This window comes from Opisthorchis viverrini, assembly GCF_000715545.1.
Source record: "Opisthorchis viverrini unplaced genomic scaffold opera_v5_142, whole genome shotgun sequence".
NCBI classification, from domain to species: domain Eukaryota; kingdom Metazoa; phylum Platyhelminthes; class Trematoda; order Opisthorchiida; family Opisthorchiidae; genus Opisthorchis; species Opisthorchis viverrini.
This window is the reverse complement of record NW_008751797.1, coordinates 911,925-924,270: the sequence shown is the minus strand read 5'-3', so window position 1 is coordinate 924,270 and position 12,346 is coordinate 911,925. Positions and strand designations below refer to the sequence as shown.

The window sequence follows — 12,346 nt, the reverse complement described above, 5'->3', positions numbered from 1 at the left end:
GAACTTCGTGGTAGCCAGGCAACTTAATACTAGCGTTTATATTGGAAATTCGTAATATTCAGAAGCATCTTGTGATCAACACACAACCGGACGAGTCGACCGCCACAACGTGCTTCTAAGCAGCTCAGACGGCTGACTTTTACATTCATATTGCCTGCAAAGATCACACTGTCAGTGTTTTTTGTTTGACGAATGAGCCAGGTGTCAGAACTGCAGTCCGTTGGGGCGTATTCCTGATTACAAGCAGGCACCGTTTGTTATGTTGAGTAGCATATAACCTGGTTGAAATGGATAACTGGACGGCGCAAAGGCGACTGTTGAGCTCTCGGCTTGAGTGGAAGCCCCACACCATGTAATAGTACGAGTTTACGCGCAGGCCGCCTCGTAACACTGTCATTTGTAGTCCGGCGTCCCGTTGTTCTTGGCATGCCTACTCCCATTTGGCCTTCTCGGCATGGTTCAACCTTGTGGAATAAAATTCCAATCAGTGTAACCTGTGGGATCATTGCAGGACTCAAGTCCGACTAAACATCAAGGTGGCAGTTTTTAGACGGGGATTATCATAATGCAGACGATATAATTTCATATCATTGTTGTTGCTACCACAGCTCTAAGTTGTGAGTAAAATAATAATATCGGTAACTGGGATTAGTTTTCTATCAAGCAGCCTGAGATAAGCTGGCGAAGCGTCTTATTTGGTTCAGTAGGGGCCAGATGACATAACTGTCGGTTTACTTACCTAATGCAAATGTACTCCCACGTCTGTGAGTTCAGTCACAATCTAACAGGCTGTAGTCACCATCCGCACTGCAAATACTAACGTCGATTTTCCTAATCGCCCCATTTCCACACAACCACAAAGTTTTTATTTCGGTATGAAAAAGAATGAAAGTGCCAGAAAACTGGACATGGGACTACATTTGGGATTAGATCAGTACTATTCTTGTTATGTACCCACACTTCCAACACCTCACTTAGACAACCTGAATGGAAAGTGACACCATCGGCTTCGGTTAGTTGCCTTGTCGCAACCTTGCGCGCCTTGCCTCTAAGCACCTTCAGCCAGTCACAAAGGGATAATGTCGACGCCAACCTGGGAGACGCTCCACACCAACAACATTGAGCGTTATCGTAATTTCTTTTGTACTCCCGTTAAGTTGTACTTTGCACCTTTTGACACATTTAGCCGTCTCGTTAGGCAATGATTCGGTATCCATGGTTCATGATCACATCACGGCATATTATGCTACTGTATACTTTCCGCATCTGAGTTGGTCTTCTATCATGGTCCGACTGACAAAGTGACAACTGGTCACTGAGCGCTTTGGCGAGTTTTCCAGTGGCCACACCACAATGAGCAATTTTTCTGGTTACTTACAACTGTTTAGGTCTGCGACTGTCACCCTTGCATAACTTGACAAGGCAACCTTGCTCAGGGCAAACTTTACAAGCCGTCGACCGTCAAAGTCCCGTCAAATCATCTGTGTGAATTTCTACTGTCACTATTTACTCTGACAACAAATTTCACGCAACTAAGATAGAGGCGTAGAAGAAACCCGAAGCTAGTCGGTCTTGCGAAGACGTCCACCAGGAGTTTATTATATTCTGGACAGCTGACTGAGCGAATGCGATGTGTTCGTACCTCCAGAAAGCACAGTATTTTCACCTGAAGGAGATCGGTATCTTATTTTCGGGTTCCACGAAGAACTCCAGTGAATTCAGTAACTTGGAACCACCATCCTAGCCTGGCGAACGCTGTGGTGGGTAAACAAAATCGCCTGGTGCTTCAGTTTGGCGTCGTAACATATTCGGTGACCTATCCCAATAAATTTGGACTTCCCTAGTAATATTACGTTGAAAACCGCTAACCTTTATCTAGACATCCAAACAGAACTCTGGTGTGAACCCTAATCCTCCTCCTGTTCAAGTTTTGGCACCATGGCGGTAGCGGACAAGTGTGAGTTACATCGAGGAAACAAACCTGTGCTACATCAGTCGTTGTTTGGTGAAATTAGCTCGATTACTCAGTTTGCCGTCCGCATCAGTTTAAATAAATAAAGCTCAGTTTCTGTTGTCGCCTTCAGCTCGATGCTTGCTTAGGACAGTTGAGCAATTTTGTCGATAATGTGATAATGGGGTGAGAATGGTGTCCCAACGTAATTTACATCTTGATAATATTTATAGGTATATGAATAACAGAAACGTGCTAAAAACTAATTGGCTTATGTACAGTTCTAAATCGTACAGTTTATCATCAATAAATTCCTACACTCTATCCCGCTCAGGCTTCCTCTATATTGTCTTTTGTCCGTTTTCATTCCTTCACAGTCGCGAACTGGACTGGAAAAACTGAATAACTTATGTCAACTCGGTGCCGGGGACCTGGATCTTACTTTGGCTGACCCGAATAAGCCGGAACTCATTTGTATCCAGCTGGGATTTAGAGTAGGTAGCTCGCGTTCTGTGGTTGTTTTTTTTCAATTGACCGTGAAAATTCAGTCAAATTGCTATCCCTAGCACTTATTCGTTTACCTCCGAATGGGTCATAGTAATACAATGGTTCCTTTCAGCGAAGGGTTCTTGTCACATTACTTGCTTCCAGGAGGGGTGCGTATTCTTGGTTTAATGTGCCGTGTGAATGACTCGAGTGAAGTAGGCAGCTTCTGAAGAAACGTGTTGGCTGTCCGCATTTGGAAATACTTCTGTTTGTTTGGTCCCGTTGGAAATGTAACAATTCTGCAACTGGACCTAAACATTTGTTGCTAATTTCACCAAGACTTATCAACTGAAACCAATATCGTGTAACCTTTTCCGTTATCTTCTACCCAGTCTGTTGCTCTCCGTCCTCCGTTACTTCATCTTTTTCTGCTTAATTTGTCATCGCAGGGAGATACTTTTCCAAGGCTCTGTTTCGGAGGATCGAGTGGTTTGCTTCCCCAATACTGGAAATTACTTGCGTTGATTAAGAGCTCCTGGTAACAACGCCGACGAGCAATGTGGCGGATATTTTGCAATAAACACTTGTCACTCAATCGCCACGTGTATCCGATAAACTCAGTAGCTCTGTCAAATCAAGTAGATGTAACCGTCACTGTTGACTGTACCCGGAAGGATAGGGTACACAGAATACAGTGACCGGTCGCTTCTTAGCCTTTTATAATTTTTTTAAAATTTATATCCCATATCTTAAACGGTGTCCGCCTTTTGTGGCTGGTTACAGAGTTGCTTCCTAAATGAGTGCGGAAGACTTGGAAGCACTCTAGTATCGTAATGGAGGGTGATTGACATTCACTGACCTCCGTTAGCTTAAAACTGGTTCAAAACTATAGTGTGTCTCGTAGGTTAATGTTGGCGGAACCGTCAGTGAATGTTCTGCTTTCTTTCGTTCCGTATGCGAGCATAATTCGGATATAAATCCAATCTCGATTTTTAAAATGTGCCAAGCATATTCTATTTTGGTTATGGAGCGAACTTTCCGCGTATAAAATGGTTCTTAGGGGCTGTTTTATCTTTATCGTCACCGTTTTCACTGTAAGCCCACCAACTCATAGAAATTACCTCAAGTTTGGTGTGGTCAGATCGTCCGCTTTTCCGATGCATCTGCGCTTCAGTAATCAATTATTGGTATGCATTGTCATCCCTCTAGCTGTCCTGCAAAAAGTCCTCTAGCTGACAGAAACGTAGAATGCAGAGAGACTATTAGAACTGCGCTATTTCGAATGATAGCAGAAAGATGACCATCTGTGTGTATGATTGTTTTTCGCCATGACTCACTCGGTTACATCACTTCTGATTGACCATTCTCTCCATAGCACCCGAAAACCCCGTTGGATGACTTCCAACCAACCCCAGGACGCTTGGGCTACAATTGCTTGTACTCATTTTTCCGACACTACTCATCTCTGAAAAAACAAATGCTGAACTACCAGCCCGCTGTGCAACGAAACCTGAGCACATTGCGGCCACCTTTATCTGATACTGGATTGAGGTTGCGCCCAAGCAAAAGTGCCGTTTCTACCAGAGAGTCGACGACACCTAACAGTCAAACAGTCAATCTGTATCCCGGATCATGGGTTCGTGGTGTTCGCCGAAAGACGTTAGATACGTTGTCGTATGATCATCCGCCTAGAATTGATGTCATTCAACCTCTCTTCCCTCTAGTAGCCGTCGCAGCTGAGCTAGTCAAAACGATCTGTGATGTGCTTGGAGTACCTCGTAAGTGTGTGCTTTCTTTATTTTGTTACGTACTGAGCGAAGTCCCACTGAAATCAAAATACTGGTTGGTGTGCCGTCCCAGTCATCGCATTCCCGTCTCACCTCAGCTCAGCTTCTTCGCACAAGATCGAAAATTAATGCTTTGAACTCTCACTACTCGATAAAAATTAAGTAACGGGTTTAGATGCAAAAGTGTTTTGTGAGATGCCACTGGCCACCGAGTTGTCACCCTAGAAACATATCAACGCTAGGCCACAGGTTAGACAAATAAGTTATCGTATGAGTGTAGGTTTACCATGACGAACGATCCCCAACACCGAGCTCAAAAGTGTCGTTTTCAACTCCACTGTCAAGAGTCTACATCGCCTGATCCCTTGTTGTGATATGCTGTTGATATGCGACATCAAGAAACCAAACAGCTTCACTCGGAATACACTGATTAGCACACCAACTCGGTTTCATCTGGAGAATCTACTGAAACCCAGCTGAATCCTCCATGATATTCTTCAACTGATTGTGGCTCCTCAATTTCCATGATGTGCATTATTCAACGTTGATAACTGAACCATCCCTCCCCTCCCCCGACAAATAATTTTCCTTTTATTTTTCTCAGAGAAGGAATTTGTGGTTTCGCGCTTTACTCCCGTATTCCTTTTCTGCTCTGAATATTTACCACATTACAATCAACCGTCGATTATGTTCAGGGTAGTCATAATACGTAGGCAAATCTTATTGATGAAGGTTGTTAGACTACCCAGTTAGTTCGTCTCTGTGATGGCACGTTTTAATTGAAACTGAACTATATCAAATGCCAGTGTCAAAACACCGCTAAAGGTATTACGTTCTATGCATTATTGATTAGGTCAACTTGACCCGCTACCTCGATGGCATCCGAAGACCTTGAGTTCACTCAACAAAACATTCTACCCAATTCTCTTTCAACCACGAAACCAATTGCTCACACCCTTTGAGGAGCTTTTTGTTTCCTCATTTTTCGTTCTATTCGACACTTGGACACAGCTGAATGCGGGTCCTGGCGACATAACAATGGTAAGTCCGTGCACAGAAATTGTGGGCACCCTTTGGGACTTTCCATTAAATTCCTTGCGCTTAACGTTTGATAGCTCGCGCAGTACACGTTTAACCCATCATCCAAAAGCCCGTCATCAACCGAAATATCTTAACGGACTACGCTTCGCTTTCTTTACATGACTTTGCTTTGTTTTTCACAGTCCCATGCAAGCAAAATTGTAAACAATGACGTTAATATCTACCTCTCGACTTCCCCTGTCTAGGCTTGGGGCAACCTGGCAGCATCGCGGCCCTCGTGCTCCCTTCGGGTGGCACGGTAGCTAGGTACCGAAGGGGTGTTACAGCTGAAAGATTATCTTTTTAACTTTTTAGGCAAAAAATATCTGCAACATTACAACCGAAATGTTCTACCTAGGTTTTACGGTTCATCTATCTGTGCTCTTGGACGCAAATCTCACAACCCAATCTGCATTTATTTTGTCTGACTGTCCTATAATGAAAACCGTGAGTGTCATTGCTGTTAGCACCTTGAATTGCACCTAGAATCAGTGAACACTGTATTAAAGCAAATCGACTGACTAGTGGGCTCCCTATGATGCATAAGATTGTGAGGTGAAACGTGTAACTTCCGAAACAGGTGCTCGTGTGTTATATCACTGGTGTTTTCGTTCGGGGAACCCTTTGATTATCTTCTCGTAGGTCGCTCAGTTCCCCCAAGCTCCCGATCAGGCGAGAAACTAGCTACATTGTGGTTCCTGTTAGCTTTGTATTCGTCCAGTGCCTCTCCCACATTTCAGCATATGTTTTGCTATCGAGTCTGTGCGTTTCGGAAGCCTGCAATGTACAGGAGCATGATGACAACTCAATATCGGATGAATGCTAGTTGTTGATTGTGTATGTACTTGGAAATGTACTTGATCGACGTTTTGTTACCACACCCAGCGATACTAATTCACGCACAAGTTACCCCGTTAGTGTACCTGCTCGGTGACTAAATTTTCGGTGAAGTCTCAACAGTTTCTTATACACTTTCACGACATATTCAGCTTGGGTTAGGACCAGTGCGGCTTTTCCTCTTAAGAAGTAGAACAACGTTTTCAGCAGTTGTTCTTCAGCACAATTCCTGCTAGCTAGGACAAGCTCAAATGTTCCACATGCCGCTCTTCGGATATCTGGTGATCCTGACGCAGAAAATCGCCCCATAGGCTGAGGCTTTTGCTTGCCTGAAAGGCTTGTCGAAACCGTACCATTTTTCAGAGTCTCTCATGCCATGTCGGACCATGGTTGGAGGTCTGACGAACACAGTCTACCGGCCCTCCAGGTTGGGTTTCGAACGTGTGTGTCCACTTGTTCTGCAAACACCACCGCCTTGCGGTGAGGTTTTTGAGCCGAAAGCTTTGTTTGAGGATCCCAATCGTCCTACTGCTTAGGTGTTGACGCCATGGCAGTATCCCAACCTACATACAACCATTGCACATATACAACACGCTACATCGGGCGTCACGTGGTGCCATCAGCCGGGCCGCAGTGTCTGTAGGTGTAGGCACGTTGAAAAGATTGTGGTAGGCTAGCGCTTTTCTTCACAATAAGGCTTCCAAATAAATTATAGTTGTGAGGAAGTGAACTATCAATGTTAAGCGCCAATGTCATGCTGTCGATGAAGATGATAATAACATGCCTGTGGAAAGGTTCGCTCCGAATTAGACCGCACATAGTCTCTATACTAGTGTTTTTATCGTTATTCATGATAATCAGAGTTTCGCCTGTAGCCAATGTAGGTCCGCGAAGAATACCTCAACCCCAAGCTGTGCGAATATTCGTTAACGAGCACTGAGTCCTTTTCATACGGTCAAACACGAAGCAATATGCCTAGATTCCTCCCAGATTATTGTCTTTTAATTCTAATTGGAAATAGTTTAACAAGCATTTTTAACAAAAAGGAAAATTCGGTCCCGGAATTTTTTTCTCGTTAGCTGCAGGTAGATCCGGTGTTTTTACGGTAAGGTTTGGGTTGAACTGCGACGCTGCACTCTGCATTCAACGAATAGTTCGTGACAGTACAAAAATTCCAGTAACTGCACAAAATCGTCGATGAGGTCTGCCCCAAACAGGATGTGTATTGGTATTTCTTACTTCCATAAGGGTACAGCTGGAGAATAGTGAGACATTTGTCTGTCATATACAGAGCCACTCTCTTATCTCGAGTCAAAACTTTTAGCACAGACTGCGTTTGAGTTGGATGAAACGTCGTTTGAAATTTCACTATGATCGTCTGATACTTCGGTCAGTTCCACTGGATGGTGTTTGTGACAAACCCATTGTTCATGGCTTATCGTTTTCGGGTAACGAGATTCCATCCTTCAAAGAACGTCAGTCTATGTCGGAAAGCCGAGAAGCGTTGCAGTGATTTCGTTCATCTAGGAACTCCTCATTGAGGTTCATCGCAAGAATACTTGAAGCATTGTGATTACGCGACTTTCCGATTAGCCGTGCCATCCAGCTGGGTGATTTTCTCACACTTGGACAAGATATGGCATTTCAACGTGACTGAGCTGCGTGATTGGTTACTGTATCTTACCCAGTTGTAAAGTGGTTGCATTGCTAACTAACCACTTGTGGTCCTATGGTAAGATAATCACTTACCGACCTATACGAAAAGAACATACCGGAAAATCGTGAGTCAAGCATTGCCGCTGATTCCCCACAGTTATTTTAACTGCTTCATCCTGTTTGATACTTCCCCTCTGTTCAGTTTAGCTTGGTTTTACTTGCTGAATGGTCGAAACAACTACTGGTCTTCCGAAAACTGTTCGTACGGTTGTGTGCATTTTGCCTAGTAATGAACTCTAATCGGTTATTTTTCTCCCAAAAATCTGGGTCCGACTACCATTCAGAACAAAGGTCGCATTTGGTCGCAAATGTTTTCGAACAGTGTTATCCCTACTGTAATGAAATTTTTTCGATTGCGCCCACTGTGCAACTGCATTGTGGAGTCGAAAACTCGGTAGGGGATCACAGACGTTCAAACCACCAATTCAATAATTCCGTCACACGAGTACTTACGTATGAAGTAACTTGTGAACAATGCTCCCCTCCGTTGGAACGATGACGCATTTTACTGAATTCATTCCACTGTTAGCCAATCTGTTAGTGTGAAGACGCAATACGAATAGTGATAGCAAGCAGCACTCACCTCAGTGGCGTATGAGTTGTGTGGGTGTACACGAACACACACTAAGATCGATTATATGCCTTGTGCCAACTGGTTCCGAATCAAATGTTTGTGTGCATCACGGCCTCCCTCATACCTCGTGTGCACCGCAGTTTTCCGATAGTTGACTTGTTTTGTCTACCTGCGCGGTTTCTTGAATCGAAGAGCCTTTGAGTAGGTTTTAACCACTTTTTATTCGCAGTTTATGTTCTTGTGGTACGTATCTTTATCCGTTATTTCACTATATATGATCAAAAAGCTCTTTTTATTGGACTACGATGGATTATAACCTATCGAGTTCTGTTAATTGACATTTTGACCACCGCGAGTGATCTTGAGAACTGGATTAATCAGAATCACACAAAAATCATTAACAAGAGCCAAGCTGACACCTATCGTCACAAGGACAAATTAGTTGGTCAAGAGGGCACTCCCGAGTGTATGCTTCGAGCCTGAAGTAAACACGTCACGCGTTCAGTTAGTCTTCACTAGCACGGAATTCGGTGTAGATACTATCAAGCTGTGTCTCGTCCATACTCCATCTCAGCGCGCACCGTTTGGGTCACTAGTTTTCCCAGTACACCATGAGTCGCTGGCAATCGTGACGTAACTGAACGTTTACGACTGCAGTCTTAGCCCAAATGTAGGAAGATTGATTTTTGTTCAACAGGTTTCAGTCATTACGCTCTTCATGCCACCTGATACGCTGAGTCCTTCAGTTTCTACGCAATGTGTCTTTATTCCCACATAAGAATGACATCTTTTGATAATGGGGTTGTAATGAAGTATTTCGCTGCTTCACTGACTAGCAGTTGTATGCACATACGAAAAATTGGCTGACCAGACCGAATTGACTGAAGCAAGAAGTTTGGTCTAAGCTGTGCGTTAAAGTAACCTAGTGGACACACTCCGGCTCAGTGCAACGTACCTACCGGGTCAATCACCTGTAGGCAAAAGATGCGGCGGAGTAAACGATAAGGCCATTATGAATGTTTGTTTATGTACTACTCTTCATTTATTTAACAAACATATGGACGTATGCCCCTCCAAACTATTGTTTGATGTTAGGACCCAGTTTGATATTTGGGTTACTATCAAGAAATACCTAATTCGTTAGGTTTCAGCGGAACCATATGCGTTCGATGCATTTGTACTATTGCTTGGGTTCATATTTTAGGTTTCACAAATTTCATTGTACTGTAGTCACAAATGAGACTACTTTCAACTGGATTATGTTTGTCTTGCATCGGATGGCTCAGTGGTCAAGGCGCCGACTTACTGATCAGAAGGTCTGTAATGCGAACCCAACCTCAGCATCTCGGCTGCTTCTGTCTAGGCCTGGGCAACCTGCATTACCTCGTCTCTATTGCTTCCTTCGGTTGGCATGTAAGCTGTGCACTGAAAGGGTGTTACAGCTGAACAATTGCTTGATTTCGCGTCGGCTAATGCAATAAGCCAAGGACAACCTGTTTTGAGAATTCGCGCAGGACTTTAACTTGATTTACCACTGTTCGGTATCTTTGACATTTCACGATACCTACCTTAATTTCGAACCTTTGGCAGAAGATATTTCTACCACCGAATTCGAGATAACAGCATCATAACTTCCGTACTGTTCACCATAATGATTTCATATCTCCTGCAGAAAAGATACCATTAGTAGCGTAACGATATAGATCCGATTAAAGATAAACTAACTGTTGTACGTCAACTTAAGGTTATCGTCGCTTCGTATGACGAGATTTAACCTTCGAATTTGGAATAGTATCTCTGTGTATAAAACAGCTTCCACTCGTTTGTTTATGACCTGGCTACAAATGTCAGCACATCAGGGCAAGTTGGCCTGTACCATTGTTCTCTTGGGTCACGTTTGACATTCCCGAGACTTGATGTCTATTAATTCTGCATCACAAGCCCCTTTGTAATGAACTGACATTGGATTAGCACTGACTATTCCCATTTTGAAAGTCTTTTTACGGTTTCTTCTACTACTTACATTATCATTGTTGCGTCGCTGCCGCAATGTACAGGTACTGTCTGTTTTGCGTGAGCAGCTGATTCAAGCGCTCTCCCAGAAACCGTATTCTTTCGATGAATTCGAGAGAATTTTGACACACTGCACACCAAAATTCATACGTTCCGTGTGGAAAGAAGAGGAGGAACATACTCGCTGTCGAACTATGGAATCTCATGGGGTCCTCAAGTAAGTAGGCGCTGGTTATTTTCGATTTGTGTTGGCGTTCAGCTCACTAAATGGCACTTAAACGCTAGCCATACCTTCCGATTTGTGGTGGTCTTGGACGAATGAGTCCAGTCTCGCACTATAACTTCTGTAAATAGGTTGACAAATATAAGCCAGCATTTAGTTGCTAAACAACCGCTACCTGCGTTCTAACCATTTCATTTTGACCATTCAAAAGTGTCGGTCAGTTTTTCCTAATCATGCCAGCCCCGTTGTATTATTTTGATTTACTCACTGGCACAAATGGGGCCAAATTTAGTCAAATGACTGGGTTCTGGTTCCCACTTGGGATAGAAGCGCCCGCTAAGTTTCCACCACGATGGCATCAAAAATGATCACACCGAGACTTTTCTGCAGTAGGTGTGCAGTAAAATAATTGAACAAAAAATACTCTCACACGTTGGGGCACTTTCGAGAATACCATTGAACTCGGGATCATCTTGTGAATAATTAACTATTTCTTTAGGCCTATCGTGTTAATTTTATAGACACTCTTTCATCCCTACACCTTCGATCCTCACCGATTACACGACCAGACCAAAGACAGATGGAACTGTTCGTAAATACGACTTTATGAAGCATAAACACGTCCCGTCATGTGGACGACGTGAGGAAAGGGCGTTCCTCACCCAATTTCATATTTCGGCTGATCCGTAAAATGTAGCAGTATTAATGTCCATCCTCGTGATGTTTACGCGAGCTGTCTTGCCGCTAGACTTCGCCTTCCGATTAATGCTGGTCGATTTAGCTTACTTTTCAACGGAGAATACTAACTACTCCGTTTTTAATTCATCTACCAGCGAAGTGGTTCAAACGTTCACCTGAAAATCTAGTCAGTTTTTCCTATCTCGATGCCACGAGAAGAGTGCACGTAACAAGCTGACAACAGTGAAAATGCTCCACTACGTAGTTCGAGTGAAGACGATCTGGAATTTTGAATATGATGTCTCGAAAAATTCATCAGCCATCTCGATATCAATCTACTACTGATTCGATTTGAGTGACCAATCTATCGCTTGACAATAGTCCTATGAATATACTTGATCCAAGTCCCGTGTCTATGGAATAGGCTGCAATGAGTTGTACTCACAGTACGCACAGTAGCAACCGACTGCCTTGCAGATCAAACCACTTAATGCGAACGTTTAATGCAACGTTTATTTTGCTGACGGCACACGATTTTTTGTTACTGATGATAGCAAAACAACATCGGCCAGCAGAATGAAACAGCTGTCTTTTGGCTGTCACCGTCGTTGTAACAAAAGTTTGCATAGCTTTTCCTTCACATCATCCAACAGTCAGTAAGTTATTTCTGTTAAACTTTGTTGTCGTGTTTGGTTTGACAAGCATCTACTGGATGCAGTGTAGATAGAAGCAAAAATACTTGAGCTTACCCAGTCGGTTTATTAGATTCGACCTCTGTGACGGCCTTTTTAAAGAACAAGGCTGGGAGTTGAACTGTCAAACCATGTAAACAGCGCTAGCCACCATGATGTCACATTATTTATAGGTGGTGTCAGTCAAATCGTGCGGATTATGTGCACAGGTATACTGTTCTATGCGTGTCCAGTACTTCACGGATGGCGCCTCCCGGGGTCCATGTCAGGCTGTTACGTCACGAGCTTAACCTGCCTTTGTGGGTTGAA

At 43.5% G+C, this 12,346-nt stretch overlaps 2 protein-coding genes across 2 annotated transcripts in view; one reads left to right on the top strand and one right to left on the bottom strand.

Moving 5' to 3' along the window:
- T265_06661 (hypothetical protein) overlaps positions 1-12,346 on the bottom strand; it is a gene marked incomplete at both ends in the record, with an annotated part of 91,873 nt that overhangs the window by 66,673 nt on the left and 12,854 nt on the right. The window lies entirely within an intron of this gene.
- The window catches only part of T265_06660 (hypothetical protein), a gene marked incomplete at both ends in the record, with an annotated part of 87,242 nt that overhangs the window by 64,997 nt on the left and 9,899 nt on the right, over positions 1-12,346 (top strand). The window contains 4 exons of the mRNA XM_009171980.1: positions 2,329-2,445; positions 3,813-4,215; positions 5,078-5,265; positions 10,489-10,661. Of these exons, the coding sequence (XP_009170244.1) occupies positions 2,329-2,445; positions 3,813-4,215; positions 5,078-5,265; positions 10,489-10,661 (881 nt within the window). The remainder of the gene's footprint in view (positions 1-2,328; positions 2,446-3,812; positions 4,216-5,077; positions 5,266-10,488; positions 10,662-12,346) is intronic.